This window comes from Xiphophorus hellerii, chromosome 4 (genome assembly GCF_003331165.1).
Source record: "Xiphophorus hellerii strain 12219 chromosome 4, Xiphophorus_hellerii-4.1, whole genome shotgun sequence".
Taxonomy (NCBI): domain Eukaryota; kingdom Metazoa; phylum Chordata; class Actinopteri; order Cyprinodontiformes; family Poeciliidae; genus Xiphophorus; species Xiphophorus hellerii.
This window is the reverse complement of record NC_045675.1, coordinates 19,909,754-19,925,559: the sequence shown is the minus strand read 5'-3', so window position 1 is coordinate 19,925,559 and position 15,806 is coordinate 19,909,754. Positions and strand designations below refer to the sequence as shown.

Sequence of the window (15,806 nt, the reverse complement as noted above, 5' to 3'; positions counted from 1 at the left end):
ATGTTTGAGTAAAATGAACATTGTTTTTTTTTTATAAACTACTGACAACATGTCTCCGAAATTCCAAGGAAAAATGTAGTATTTATTTGCACAAAATGAGAAATGGTCAAAATAACAAAACAGATGCAGTGTTTTCAGATATCAAGTAATGCAAAGAAAACAAGTTCATATTCATTTAGAAAAAAACAATACTGATGTTTTAACTTAGGAAGAGTTCAGAAATCAGTAATTGGGAGAATAACCATGAAGTTTTCAATGGGGTTCAGTGCAGCGGTTTCTTATTTTTTCCAGAGCTGCACATACTTATTATATGCAAGTATCTTTTTCTAAAAAGTCTGAATTTTAAAGATCTTTATCTACAAAAGGACATAATATTCAGCTACTGTTAAAGTAGGGTTAGAGAGGGCACAGTGTAGCCTCTTTAAATGTGAATATATTGCTTTTGTATTCGGCGGATGTTTCAAGTCCAGCTCATTACATGAACTTATCTGAAAGAAATAGAAACTGGAAAATGTGTAATTGACTAGTAATACCTTACGTTTTTCATTTCCTACAGAGATATAAAAGATATTTCTGAGTTATCATGGACTCCATAGGAGGATATTGTGCTGTACGACTCTGTGGTGTTGTGTCAGATATAAGAGTCACAAAGCTGGACTCTTAGATCTGCTGACCAAGTTGACAGCTGTTCAGCACATTTTAATGGAGGTAGAGAGGAACTGCTCTTGGAAACGCACCTAAATGTCATAGTGGAATAAATATGTTATTGCTACTATATACAGTGCTGCTTGAAAGTTTGTGAACTAGTTGTGTAGTTTAGATTTTTCTTATTTTTAACCATGATTTTCTTATTACCAGTTTTTGTATATGAAATGTCAGGTTTATGTTCATCGATTCCATTTGCTTGTTTTGAGGGAAATCTATGAATTGTAAGCAGACTAAATGAAACATGGAATCAGAGCATCTGCAAAAGTAAATGAACCACAGCTGCACTGGTAAAGACAATCTGGTAAAAGACTCAGGTGAAACACATGTGAGTGCTCAAGCAATCAACTAAGCAGACCAATCAAATGAGACATCCTTGGGAAAAGTTTTGAGGTGCACAGGTTAAATGGGAGAGGAAACCAACCAAACCACTGTTGTGTCAAGGCATAAAGACCAGATCAACAATGCCGAGAGGAAAGGAGACATCTGTGGACATCAGAAAGAAGGTGGTGACAGCCCATCAGTCTGGGGAAAGCTATAAGACCATCTCTAAAAGATTCCAGCTTCATCCATCCACTGTGAGACAAATCATTTACAAGTGGAGGGCACTAGGCATCACCGCAACTCTGCCCAGAAGTGGACGGCCGTCAAAACTCACACAAAGAAGCACCAGAAAAATAATAATGCAGGTAAAGGCCAACCCACGCATCACCTCCAGAGAGTTGCAGACCTCTCTGTCAGCATCTGGGATAAATGTACATGCGTCTACAATCAGGCGAAATATCAATAGACATGGCATTCATGGGAGAGTTGCTAGAAGGAAGCCTCTGCTTTCAAAAAAGAACAAAGGCATTTAAACTTTGCCAGAGAGCACTTGGACAAACCAGAGGCTTTCTGGAAGTCCATTCTCTGGATGGATGAGTCCAAAATTGAATTATTTGGCCATAATCACAGGGGCCATGTTTGGAGAAAAGTAAACACTGCATTTAAAGAAAAGAACGTCCTCCCAACAGTGAAGCATGGTGGTGGATATGTGAAAGTCTGGGCCTGCTTTTCTGCCTCCGGAACTGGACGACTCCATATAATACAGGGAACCATCAATTCCCAGGATTATCAACAAATTCTTGACCAGAATCTCCTGCCATCAGTCAGGGAGTTGATGCTGGGACGGAAATGGATTATGCAACAAGACAACGACCCAAAGCATTAAAGCAAAAGTACCAAAGATTGGCTTAAGAGAAAGGAGATTCACACTCTGGATTGGCCCAGTCAAAGTCCGGATCTCAATCTCATAGAAATGCTGTGCCAAGATCTGAAACGGGCAGTACATGCCAGATGTCCCCCTAACCTCACTCAACTGGCAGAGTTCTGCAAGGAGGAGTGGACAAAAATCCCATAAAGCAGATGTGAGACACTCGTTTGTGGTTGTAGAAGACGTTTAGTTGAAGTAATGGCTGCAAAAGGAGGTGCCACAAGGTACTAACTGAAAGAGTTCACATACTTTTGCACTTGGCAGATTTTCAGTTTTTTGACAGATAAAATACTTTTGTTGAATAAATAATGAAAACATGTATCCTTTTTTCTTTGTTTCCCTTATTTGGAAGGTTTGCTTTACAATTTGAGATTTGGATGTTCATTTCACATGATTATTATAATTTTTCTTTAGAAAATAATGACCATGTTCAGGTGGTTCACAAACTTTCAAGCAGCACTGTATAACACAGACAATGCCACATAGATGCTATTCATTATTTACTGGCCTTTAAGTTCTGGAAACGCTAAGCAGCCACTTTATTAGGTACACTTGGTTAGTACTGGGTTAGCCACCAAAACTGCCTTAATAAAAAGATGTCGGTCAAATTTAGTCCAAATTGGCATTATAGCATTACTTATTTAATGCAGACTTGTCCACTTTACATCCACAGTAAGATTCTGCTGTTCTACCACATTCAAAATGTGCTCTATATAGGATTGAGATCTGGAGTACAGTGAGCTTACTATAATCTTAAAAAAAAACTGTATGAAATCCTACATGCTCTTGCTGGCGGAAACGATCAGTGAATCTGCACACTGAGGTCTTAAAGGGATGAACTTGGTCACCAAAAATACTCAAGTTAGCTACGGTGTTTAAATGATGCACAGTCATTTAAGAGAAGCCCCAAGTGTATCCAGAACATATCCGTCACATCAGTAAACCGCCTCCATCAACCTGGACCTGTTAATACAGGGCAGGATAAATCCTTGTTTTCATGTAATTTTATACCAAATCCTGAACCTAACATCTGAATGCCACTAAAATCAAGACTCATCAGACAAGGCAATGTTTTTCCTATGTATAATTGTTTTGATGAATGTGTATGAGATTTTACGCTTGGTTTCCTGGTTTGAACTGACAGGGGTATGAGTGGTACTCTGAGATGGTGACCTGAGTTTAAGACTCTGATTTGAGTTACACTTAACTCACAAAAATTACAGACTTCAGATTAGGTTTAGACTTGACGTACTGTAGATTATAGCCTGTAAGTGGCTCATAACAATTTGCTCATGTTTATGCTTTAGTTTTACAGTAATGGCATAAATGTAACTAGTTACAAAATTACGGATTAAGGATACTTCTGGCTGAAAATATCAACATAAAAGCACTTCCTGTTTTGCTCAATTAAGACGTTTGAGATCGGCATCTCTCAAAATATGACAAAACAATGCAAAGGACTTTCATTTAAAAACACAAAAAAAACTATTTTTATTTACATTGTATTAAAACTTGCCATTTAAAAAATTACTGACACTTTTCATTAAGTAATAGAAAAATCTTTATTGGCATCACTGCAATAAAATTCTTCCTTTTACTGCTGACCAGAGCTTCTTATATCTCCACTGGTATTTTGATCATTTGTATTGGTGATGAACTCTTTTCCATCACCCTAATCTTTAATTCCCTTTACAGATTTTCAATCAGATTCAAGTTCGGGCTGTGGCTCCAGCACTCGAAAAGTTGATACTACTTCAAATCCTATATTTTAATATCTTCTTAAATAAAAGGCTATTTGAAATCTAAATCTGAAAGGGATGTGAATAATTTCAGTGGTGAGAATACAAGCAAAGCTAAGCCCAGTCCTCTACGTGTTTTTCGGACTTGCTCTGTTTTTGTTTGTGACAACAGCCTTACTGGACGGTCAAAATACATTTTTGATATAGAACGCCACAGGTGGTTTCCCATCTCCAACTACCAACATTTTTTATTCATCTTTCCTTCAAAATAACCAAAACCAAATGTTATTCCAATCACATACTTAATATAATGTGTTACTTTACGTTTAAAATATGGAGCAGTTTTTTAGACATTCTTTGACGTAATGCTCCTAATAATTATTAAATAAATTGGGAAAGATAAGGATTCCTGAGGTCTAAATACAGGACAACAGTAATAGACCTCAGTATATAGGCACACTACATACAAATGGGAGATGTATCTGCAAAAATAGTGCAATATGCTTAGAAATGCATTTACTTTGTTTTTTTAACATTTGCATAACCTGAAAATCAATCCCTTAACCTCAACACAAGCTGTTGCTAAAGCTGCATTTCCCTTTTTTCCTGCCTTGCAATGATTTTGCTCAGAATTGTCACTCATGCAGGCTTTTAGCTGTATCTCAGAGTTGTCAGGATTCGCCTCTGTCAGCAAGGACATGACGTCAAACAGCTTAATTGGGCTTCTTTTTGTGCGTAGGTACCCTGACATGCCCTGCGCTGCTGACGTTGTGAATACCTTAGATCAACAGGCTCTTGCATCTATCCTCACTGCATATGGGGAAGAAAGACACGCCAGGAAAATAGCTTCAGCCATTGTGGAAGCGCGCCGTGTCAACCCCATCACCCGGACACAGCAGCTGGCCAGCGTGGTTGCAGGTAGTGAGACTCTACGCTGATTAATTCCCCGCAGGATTCTTGGGGTTGTACGGGAAAATAAAACACGAGTGGAGTTATTAATGCTATTTCCCAGAGGGACACGCATGTCTAAGAAAATTATACTGACTGTGATCTCGGCCATCAGCATTTCTTCTTCTGCTTCAGTTTTAGTTGCCTTATTCCACACCTTCTTTTGAGAGCAAGATGAGATGGAGATGGAGGTGGCTGGAACAAAACGTGGCTAATGCCTTGAAAACAGTATTTTGCATACAGTCGCCCATCTCTCTCTCCCCACTCTGCTTCCTTGTTTCCTTTTTGCCCACCCTTTTTTTGACTTGCAGACATACACCTGACAAACATGTCCCCAAACAATTGACACACTTGTGCGTACAAAAGGGCTTAGCTATTTGTCTTCAATGATTGTTTTTATTTTTTCCCTTTAGCCTTATGAATCCGGATTTGAGATGCAAGGTGTCGTTGCAGCAGTTATTGAACAGAGCGGCGTATGCGTCAGTGTCACCCTGGGAGAACAGGTGTGAGTAAGAGCAGCTGTTTGATCTCTTTTCAAGAGCGAGGCAAGTTAACATTGATGTTTATTTGAAGCGATTCAAGACATCTTGATTTAGGAAAGTTCCAGGGGGAGCTCTTCGACCACCTGTGACAATGATGGTTTTAGGAAAACATTACAACCCCATAACAAATCATGAAGCTGTATACGTGAGGTATATGTTACACTTTCCATTGGAGAGCAAATTAATTTATATCACCATCATTTATCAATAAACCCTTGCTCTTCTGATTATATTCTATCAGCTTGCCAATGCATACATGCCTCTTGAATTTTTTCACATTATGTCACAATACAACCACAAATATTGTTCCTTTATTATCGGTATTTTTTGGAATTGAGCAACACAGATTGTGAAATTAACCCTACCACTGTCTAAAGAGAAGGGGTCATTTGGACCCAGCATGTTTTTTACCCAGTGCATAGTCTGGCCATTACAGGGTCTTTTTTGTGTGTGTGTGGTTTTGTGAACTGACGGTCTAATGGAACACCCGTCCTCCACACTGTCCGACCGTGACATCTGCCACATTCCTCCTGAGTGTTGCACTAAATCTGCAGGGGGATTAAAGAAAAAAGAAACATGCTTTCAGATTTACATTATATATTCATATTTACCAAGCTGGACAACCCAGCAATCCACAGACCATTGCTGCCTCAATCACTGTCAACCACCACACACCCACTCCACCACCAAAACCTCACCCCAAGGTGCACACATTGCCACCCTCAACCCACTTCTATGTGTAAAATGGGGATGGTTGTTTACAGCTCATTCAATTTCTGGTAAGCTTCATAGTGTAGCTTCCTTCATAGTCGAGTTGGTGCACATACATTACAACCAAATGGTAGCAACTGGGTAAAATGTAAAATCAGATGCAATTATTTAAAACTTCCACCCCTCCGTTAAGCAAACATTTATCAATAGCCAAGGGTCCAGACCCTTTGTATGAAGCAACACATAGAACAAGAGGTTGGTTTTTACCAGGCTACCTTTTTTTGGAGTAATTTTATCTTTGTTGCAATAAACCATAACCAGTTTAAAAACATTTATGACATAAGAGTTTTTCCTCAGGCAAAAAAATATCTCTTCTGAAGTATCTGAAGTATCTGACTTACTGTGGCTGATTTCATGAGTCACAACAAAAAACAAAGCTTTCAGCTAATCAGAAGTTCTCAACTTTTAAATATAAGTTTAAAGTGAGCAGAAAAGGCTAACATCTTATAAAAACAAACAACGAAAACAACAACAAAAAACCTGCACAGCATGTTTAACAAACTACTTGATTCAGTAGGCATAAGGAAATACTGCCCATTTTGTTCTGCACCGAGACCTGTGGCTTGTGTTTAAAGTCTCTCCGACTGTTTGAATTATTCAAAAAAATGCACGTAAAAACTTTCACTGTCAGAGCAAGACTGTTAAACATGTCCAAGTTGTAAATGTAAATTACAACATAAAACGTGAGGTGTGATTTAATGAGGTTCATAGTGCATAAACAAGTGAATATTTTGAGCATGTAAACACTTTGCAGCAATGGTTTTCATTCTGGCATCCACATTATTCAATGTGGTTGCCAGAATGCATGCTGTGTTCACGTTCTTTTATGTAAAAAAAAACCATCCTTGTTAACTTAAAAAATTCACGCAAAGTATTACTCACACTCTTGAATGTGCTCATTCAAGCATAATAAAGTGAACAGGTGAATTCAGACACTAGGTCTTGCTTTTCTGTTTTACTGTCTCTATAAATTCTTACTTAGGCTTTGACCTACAACATAATGCACTGATGCAGAAAAACTGGCATTACATCTTCTTTTTTTGGACAGTTAATGATTCCAGACGCTGGCAGGAGAGCAGTTCCAGACCTCAGGAGGTTTCCAATGATTTATCTGTGGTATAAATTCTGTCAGTCAAACCTATGGACACGTCTATTAATTTTGAATGAGGCAGTTACTAAAAAAATGACTGGCATGGTAGTTTTTTTTTATGTTTTTCTTCCTCTGAGCAACATAAATTTTAAGTGTAAATGTTGTGCTTGATATAATTTGCTAATATTATAACATCCTGCCAAATTTCAAACTGAAGATTTCGAAGGAAGCGGTGCTGTGCTTCTGTATTATTACAAATCAACCTTTAGTGTGCAATAAAGCACACATCTGCCTTATCCTAACATCATCAGAGCATGTAAAAAGGAAGAAATAGGAACATTTTAGACAAATATGGTTATTTTCCACAGAACCAGTGGCTCACGGCAAGGGGATGATGAATGATATACATACAGACATGCTGGTGCCAAAGCCTCCAACAGAGTCTTATCAGCAATGGGCTGATGGTATTGACCTGCCTTTGTCCTCCACACATTTCAGACTAGTAGCTTTGTTTGCTTCTTTATTCTGATCTTTCCAACATATAGAAACTATTTTCTTTGCACACAAGCACAAAGGCTGTACTACAGAGCAAGTTTATGCTCAGCATTAGTATAAATGTAAATAATTTTGTGCTTTTCATGAATTTTTTAAAACCATACTTTTCCACCATGTAAAATAAGAGATATAAACAACTTGCAGACTCAAATATATACATACACCTCTACTGAAGTTAGGGTGAATTCATAAACAAACTCCAGATTTCATTCGAACTGGATATTTTACCACACTTTTTAAATGAAATCTTAGTTAAGTTAAATTGGTGTATAGACGCACTGCAAATATTTGAAATCATTTTGAAAATGACAGTTAGTTGGGCTACTCCAGAAAGCCTTTTGTTTGGTGCTGATTATGGATTTGTTCAATCATATTAGCCTGCTAACTTTTGCTTCCAGGTGAATTTGAAGGTAATGCTGTTTCTGTTCATTTGTTTGCTCAGAGAAACGCACAAAATAGATTAATTTCACCCAGACTGATGTTTTCAAATCATTTTAACTATGATGATTTTCCGCTTACCTCTTATGGGAACAGAGCACTTAAGAAAAGCATTTCTACAGAAATATTGATTTGATGAATAGCATGTTTAATAATGGTTATTTTCATAAGGTACTTTTAATCTGACAAGCAAAACTTATTTAAATGCATACACTAATTTATTGAATATGATGAGTGTGCATGGACAGCTTGTTGCAAGTTACTCAACTGCATTTCAGTGAGATCAAAATCTGGACTTTGACTTTGCCCAGGACTAATGCTTCCTTAATTTTCACCCAACTCTTGGTGGATTTAATTATATGTTTTGGGTTAAAGTTTTTAGTTCTGCTATGTGTTTATACATATTTATGGTGGATTCTATGATGGTGAGCTAGCTAGGCCCTTTTGCAGCTTAGTATCCCCAAACTAAGGCACATGTACATTTATGCTTCACAGTTGGTAAAAATGTTTGTTTCCTCCAATGCTGAATTTGGTTTATGCCAAAATCTTGCTTTATGTTACCAGCTGGGCTAATTAATTAATATCTGTTGATTAAAAAATAGATTTAAGAAAATGCATTTGTCTTTACGTGATTTAATTTTGAGAAGAGCCAATTTTAATTCATTTTCAAAGACAGAAAAAAAGAAATCATATTTTTATATATACTACTGTAGCATCTAAGAACACATTCCTTTTTGCGGCTTGGTCAAAACATTAACTATTCCGACCATCTACAGGCCTAAACCTGTACAAACAGAGCTGTGTGAGGTTTATTCTGCAGGTCCGTGTTGCACACTCAAAGTGTTTTGGTTCATCCTTAACCAGCAGATTTCCTCTTTTTGTAATCTCTTCCTACCTCCATAGAACTGCCTGCAGGACCTTTCAAAGGTGAATTAGAGAAAGAGTGCCTGGCTTGGTTAAGCTAGACCAGAGCTGGTCCTTGCTGTGCAGGCATTGTATTGATTGCAGCGTGAGTCACACCTTGGACTGTTCAGTGCAGGAGAGAAATGCCACATCACTCACTTCTCTATTTGTTGCTCTATCTCTTTGGATCTGTGTAAGTGCCTAATTGTTCTTTTCTTTTCTATGTGTAGTTGTCATGGGTTGGTCAAGATTAACTTTACAAATTTCTTATTTTCTTTAATTTTGACTTCAAAACTTACATGAAAATATCTCCTTCCTGTGATGGTTTTAGTTGGAGGTAAAAACTGCAAAATTCTTTACATCTTTACATGTTTTTTGTTGCTAACAGGAGGACAAATTATATTATTCTACAGTTTAACTTGAATGTGACAGTGACACATAATTAGTGACACATAAGCAATAACAACACCATCTCCACCCTCCATCTGCTCCACACAGTGCCTCTAATGGACCTGCCGCTCAGTCCAACTGCAGCTCCCTCTTCACTCCTAACTTTGGCTTGTTTATATCCTTTAATAAGCTGTTTTTTTTATCGCTGTGACGTATTTTCTCGGAACCGATCAGTCTTGTGTTAATGATATAAATCAAGCTGTTATTTGTGTTGTTTTTTTTAGTGAAAGAATGGTGTACATACAGTACTGAGCAAACGTATTTACCCATCTGTCCTTTCTTTATATTTTGTTTCAAAAGAGCCAGATTGTTTTGTAATTTTTTTTTAAATGCTCTTGAGCAATAGTTTCCAAGACTCCCTGAGGGTCTTTCAAAGCTTTCTTTGGACATGAACTTGTTTTGGAATAACAAGTCTCTGCAGAACAATCAAATCTTCTCTTTCCTGTCTTTTGGCCATTTACCAATAGCCTTTGAATGATTTAAGCACAAAAGAGACCCCTTAACTTAAAGAATAAAATGTTGTGTCAACATAAAACAGACACTTAAAGTAAATTGGGATTTTTGGGCACTAAAAAGGCAGGCTACATGTGCTACATATAGCCTGTTGGTTCTGCTTTAATCGGTTTAATCTATGAAAAATAATTAAAAGGCGTATTCCGTCACTTTTCAGACTTTCGCTTTTGTGTTGTGTTTGGGCTTGTAGCTCATTGCAATAGCGCAGCGAAATGTTGCAGAGCAATGCATTGATGTTATGTTTGGAAGATAAAACTTAGGCAGAGTTAGGAGTAACATTTTCAGTAACATAGCAACCTGCAACCTGTGGAGGGTTTTTAAAATGGTTTGTGACTAGTCCTGTTTGCTTGTTATTCATAACAATGATGAAAGATTGCTTGTGAAAAAAAAAAAAAATAACAGCTTTCAGATCATTTCTGCTACAGTTTTAACCCAGAGTGTTGCTTTAGCTACTCTGACGCATGGGCTTCTGCACTTCCATTTTATTCGTGAGTGATGTAGTAATTGTGCAAGTCTCTAGTAAGTCTCTGTTTTAGGCTACTTATAAGAGTTTGACACTCTCAAATGCTTCAGTGGTCTGGCTGTTTAGGCTTTGATTATGCTCTATAAGCGTAACATTGTACCTGTAACACACATTTTGGTTGTTCCTTCTCTTAAAGAATCCTTTATGGTCATAATCATGGACCAAAGAATCCAAGAGAGAGACTGTTGTTGGAGGGTCAGGAAAGATATTCTGTGCCTGTTTCCTCTTATGATGCTCACTCTCTTGTCCTGCAGAATCTTTGCAGCAGAAAAGCTTACTGTATCCTTTTTTTGTTTTTCCAGTAAGCAGCTACACATTTAAAATATATCCTTTAGAAAGTTTTTTTTTAAAAGAAAATAATCTGTTTGCAGCCATTGAAAGAAACAAGATCTAGACAGTAGTGTATATCTGGTCTGAAGAACATCGTTCAAAGATTGTGTTTCTATCAGAAAAGTGTGTTTTAAAATTACTTGTCTGTTTTGAAATGTAATGGAAAAAGGCTGATTGTGGTTTAACTGTTTCTGTACTTTCAAGATCTTAATATTTCTTTGCTCAGAAATATGCTAATATTTCACCTTTGAGACAGAATCTTTTTTAATGCATAATAGAAAACAAAAATTTACACCAACAAAGTGATTCCCAAATACTTGGTATGTCTTGTTAACTGATTAAATTGGTCATAAATTACCTCACTAAGAAAATCCTTCGAACTCCTCACATCCATCTGATACCAAATGGACTTACGTGACTGTTTTATTATTATTTTATTTTTTTAGGAGCTTTTCCTCCAGGCGTTGTCTACGCACGTAAAGACCGTCTTCAACGTCGTGCCCACATTGCAACTAAGACGTTCCAGGCCCTGCGGATCTTTGTGAATGATGAGTTGAATGAATTGCACACGGGGCTCTGCGTGGCCCAGTCAGCGCTGAAACCTGGAGGAAGGCTCTGCGTGATCACATTTCATTCGTTGGAGGACAGACTGGTCAAACGTTTCCTGCAGGGGCATGACTTGTCTAACTTGGATCAATACCACTTTAGCCAAAACAAGCAAGGTAGCAGAAAGAAAAAACTGGTGGATGAGGACAGTGAATGTAACAAAAGTTCTTACTGGTTTCCTGTGAAAAGAAAAGTGGTCAATCCAGAAAAAGACGACGTGAGAGAGAATCCTCGTGGACGATCTGCTAAACTCCGGATAGCTCTACGGCAGTAACTTTCAAACGATCATGGGAAAAAAAATTGTATTTCATAATGAAAATTTCATTTTTTACTGTGAACACAATACTGCACACATATCTGAGTTTGTTGCCTAGTGAAGCAGTGAAGTGGTTTGTCTTTGAACTGAAATGTGTAACAGCTTTCGGACCATTTGGTAACAGAAAAAAAGGTGACAGTATCTGAGCTTTTGCATCAAGTGAGAATTAATGCCAGGCAACAACATGCTTCATCTTTGTAATCTAGTTTTTTAAGAAAAGGAATAAAAACCAAAACTCGATTCTTGCAAAATTCCTTCAAAGATATTTCACTGTCAGTTCATTATGTTTTTATATTTATTTGATACAAACATTCTTATGTTAAGCTTCACTGTAATTGTACATTATTCAGCAGACTTTTTGCAGAAGATGTATGTCTTTTCATTAGAGTGCATCACTTTGCACGTCTGCAGTGGTGTTATTAGTGAACAGCAGCAACAGGGTTTAAGAAAAGACGGCCTAAAAATGTCCCAAGTCCAAAGCTGATTGGTATTCTGACAACGGATCAGTACTTTTCAATAGTGTTACAGTTTTAATTTTTTTTTATAAACACAAGTTGGCTATCATAAAAGATACAATAATCGTAATAATTAACATCACAAAATCCATTTTTAAAATTAGTTAAAGTTTTTGTGACCGGTCAGAATTTGCAATGTTACTGTTGACACTGAAGTTACGAAGCAGTAACCTTGTGTCATTAAATTATTTCTCATTTGACTTTTTTTAATTGATAACGCACAATTTTATCAAAACAGGATGAATGTTCTTCACTCTAAATTTCTAAACATGGAGGCTTCAACATTTTAGTTTGTTGGTCTTCACAAATCTGTCTCCTGCTACCAATGAAATCTTTAGTTTCATGTGTGTGGCCCAGCAAAGAGCTGCGTTGCAAAGCTTTCTTTTTATTAGTCTGAGATTCGTTTGTGGAAATGGAAGTAGCTTTTGCAAACCAAGCAGTTTATTTTGGAAAAGATTTGGTTGAGATAAACTACCCAATGCCATTTTTGTTTTTACAGTAGATGATTTGGTGATAATGCTGCCCAAGTTGACAGATTTTTCTTCATCATCCTGGGTTAGGGTTAACCTCTGTTCAAATGTGTCTTTTGATAGTATTCTTTTTCTGAGACTGTTTTTGACTTGAGCATCATGTTTTAAAGTTGTTTTCTACTTCAAGACAGCAAAGATGTCTTTGACTTCCAGGCTTTTTGGTGTAGGTGAGCCCAACAGTTTATTCGTCTGAACAATATGAACAAAGTTGAGGATGTTGCCAGTTTCTATTCTTTCTTTTCTATTGAAATTTTTATTGTTTGTAATATCTTTAAAAGGTCCTAAGAAAAGGCAAAAAAAAGAGATTTTACAAAGTAGGACCAGACTTTTTCTGTTATGTCCTTATAATAATTGTCAAATAAGGACATGGTTGTTGTTTTTGTTACCTAACAGCTCAAAATAAAAATGTCAAAAAGCTATCTCATTGTCCAGACAACAATTGTGCTTGTTTACAACACGTTCAAGCTATGTATGATGGCACCTGAAGTTGTTGCTGCCCAGAAGCTTAATATGTAAAACCAGCACAGAATTTTTTTTTTCATTGACGTCTGTATTTTCCGTGAACCTCCCTTGATGAGTAGCTCAAGTGCAACCTCTACTGCACCATATGAATCAGTAATGCCACTAAATACTGAATGACGCAAGTGTCAGAAGTGGTGCTGAATGAGCTGGGTGGTTGTTCTTGAGCATTCTCTCACCTTCAACTGTAAGCAGATGAGGCGTTTTGATCTTTACTATTTAAGTTTGGCTAATTGTAATTGCTTCATCAAGATTATTAACAATTTTTTTCTTCTTTCTCAGTTTTGTGCTCTCTAAATATACCCTTGCAGTTACCTTGGAAACTAAGTGGTGCAAGTAATACTCAAGTGCATCTAAATTTATATCCTGTAGTTTAATCTACTTTGAAAACAAGCTGTATTGGGAGTTTTCTACGCCCCTTCCTGGTGGCATCTGTGGATGTAAAACTCGGGATATGTCAGGACATTTGATCTTTTTCTTTCTTCACAGAAGTAAAGTGTTTGCTGAGCTTCAAAAAGCTGTGCGAATGAAGCTCTATAACAGACATAATAGCTAAAACAAACAAGAATTTATCCTTCAACAACTTTCAGTATATTATGAAAAGTGTAACTTTCAAAATCCAGTTTTCCACAGGAGGTAATGATTTCGGTGTTGCTGGTGTTGATCCTTTTTGTTAAGTGCCTCCATCTACAGACATAGAAATGTTAATTGGATTTTCAATCAAGATTTAGTATTTCCCACACTGACAAAAGTAGCAATATACCTGTTTTAATGCCCATTATCTCACAGTGTAAAACCCCAGAATGAAGCTATTAAGTATTATTGGGACAAAGATGAGACGAGCTGAAGGCTGTTAAAAGCAGCCCGGGCTTCCCAAGCCTCCTCAGCAGCACTATGGGTCACACACCTCCATGCAACATCACGTCAATGCAGCAACTAATGCAAACTGAGCCTCAACAGTGTATTATGTAAAAATTATACAGTACATGAACGTATACATGGAACATTAAATCCAATTAATTTTTTTTTGCTTTGAAAAACTACATTTTGGGGCATTTATTACCTATAAGCAACAATAACAAATATGCATCTAAAATAAGTCAGTGTGTAGAAAATTTGTCTTTATATCATAATTTTCACCTTTTTGATTTAATTACAGAAATAATGTTCACATCTGTACATCTTCTCAATATGTCAAGATAGATGCCAAGATACAGAACTGCGAATCAGTCTCGATTCACCCTTCATTTATTTATTTACTCAGTACAGCTAAACATTCTTCCAGTTTTGAAACTGGCCTTGGTTATTAAATCTGCAGACTTTCTGATGGCATTTCAAAAATGTTTTGTAGGACTTTAGTTGAGTTATTTGATTCATTTTCTGTCCAGTTCTTGGTCATGACCGCGGCACAATGTTATGCTGTGTGGTGTGGATCATACTTTAGGTTTTCCTCTTTTATGCCAGTTATTCAGCAAAACCTCTACGAGAATCTCTCTGAATGTCCTTTTTTGTGTGTGTGGGATTGACAAAAAAAAATCTAACGGTAACATTGTGAAATTACAGTATGTTCAACTGCAGAAAACAAATTTATTTGTGATTTAGTTTTATGTAGTTTATGACTCTCTGCATGCAAACTCAGCTGTCCTCTGTATTTACTCCAGTTACACATAAGACACTGATCAATCACAATGGCCAATAAGAAGCAAGATTGTTTTGTTGCATTTAGAGCCCCCAGGAAATAAGAGATCCATTATGTATTTTAATGTAAAGCCAATTTTTTTGGCCCTATAGTCACGTTATTTAAAAAAAAGGATTATGTAGCTTTATGTTATTAAAGCTAAAGTTTAATCAGTATTACTTTTATAACAAATTTATGTCAGATCATGATTTCTTGGTTAATGTTAAGTTGTCCTAACAAAGACATTTTGAATAATGTCAACTTTGTATTGAAAGTGTCATGATTTACCGAAAGAAACTTTATGACAATAGTCATAAATATTCATGAAGACTTACTCATGTTCATGACAGGTGTTATGTCATGTTCATGACAGGTGTTATATCATGTTCATGACAGGTGTTATATCATGTTCATGACAGGTGTTATATCATGTTCATGACAGGTGTTATGTCATGTTTATGACGGTGTTACGACAGTCTTATTCACAACCTGTCAAATAAAGTGTTACCGATTATTCAGAGCTTTTTAACATGACAGGGCAAACCTGTTTCAAAAGGCAGAGTAATGATGTTCTTATCATGTCCATCTGATGTGATACGTTTGGGTTTGATTTAAGCCATTTTAAGTAAGAATTAATGAAGAGGTGTCCTTATTGATTCTTCACCAGAAATTTCATTTTTGTATTGCATTTTATAAATACTTTTTAAAATGTCCTTTCTTCAGTTTTGTTATTTATTACTTAGTTTTTCGGTATTTATAGAAATGTATATGTTGATGTATTTGGAAATACGAGGTACAGTCACACATGCCTCCCATGTCTAAGCCAACTTCTAAAAGCTGGAGCGTCCTAAAGAACCAAGCAAGGTCACAAACATAGTTTATG

At 36.6% G+C, this 15,806-nt stretch overlaps 1 protein-coding gene and 1 long non-coding RNA gene across 3 annotated transcripts in view; one reads left to right on the top strand and one right to left on the bottom strand.

The window, feature by feature from the left end:
- Window positions 1-13,145, top strand: part of mettl15 (methyltransferase 15, mitochondrial 12S rRNA N4-cytidine) — a 65,157-nt gene extending 52,012 nt beyond the window's left edge. For both annotated transcript variants that reach the window (XM_032561100.1, XM_032561099.1), the window contains 2 exons: window positions 4,436-4,614; window positions 11,206-13,145. In XM_032561100.1, coding sequence (XP_032416991.1) covers window positions 4,436-4,614; window positions 11,206-11,639 — 613 coding nt within the window. In that variant the 3' untranslated portion in view covers window positions 11,640-13,145. The remainder of the gene's footprint in view (window positions 1-4,435; window positions 4,615-11,205) is intronic.
- On the bottom strand, window positions 12,516-15,096 carry LOC116718851 (uncharacterized). Its single transcript, XR_004339005.1, has 2 exons — window positions 14,193-15,096; window positions 12,516-14,152 (listed from the first exon to the last, which is right to left on the bottom strand). It is a non-coding gene; the product is annotated as an uncharacterized LOC116718851 (long non-coding RNA).
- Between the last annotated feature and the right edge of the window lie 710 nt (window positions 15,097-15,806).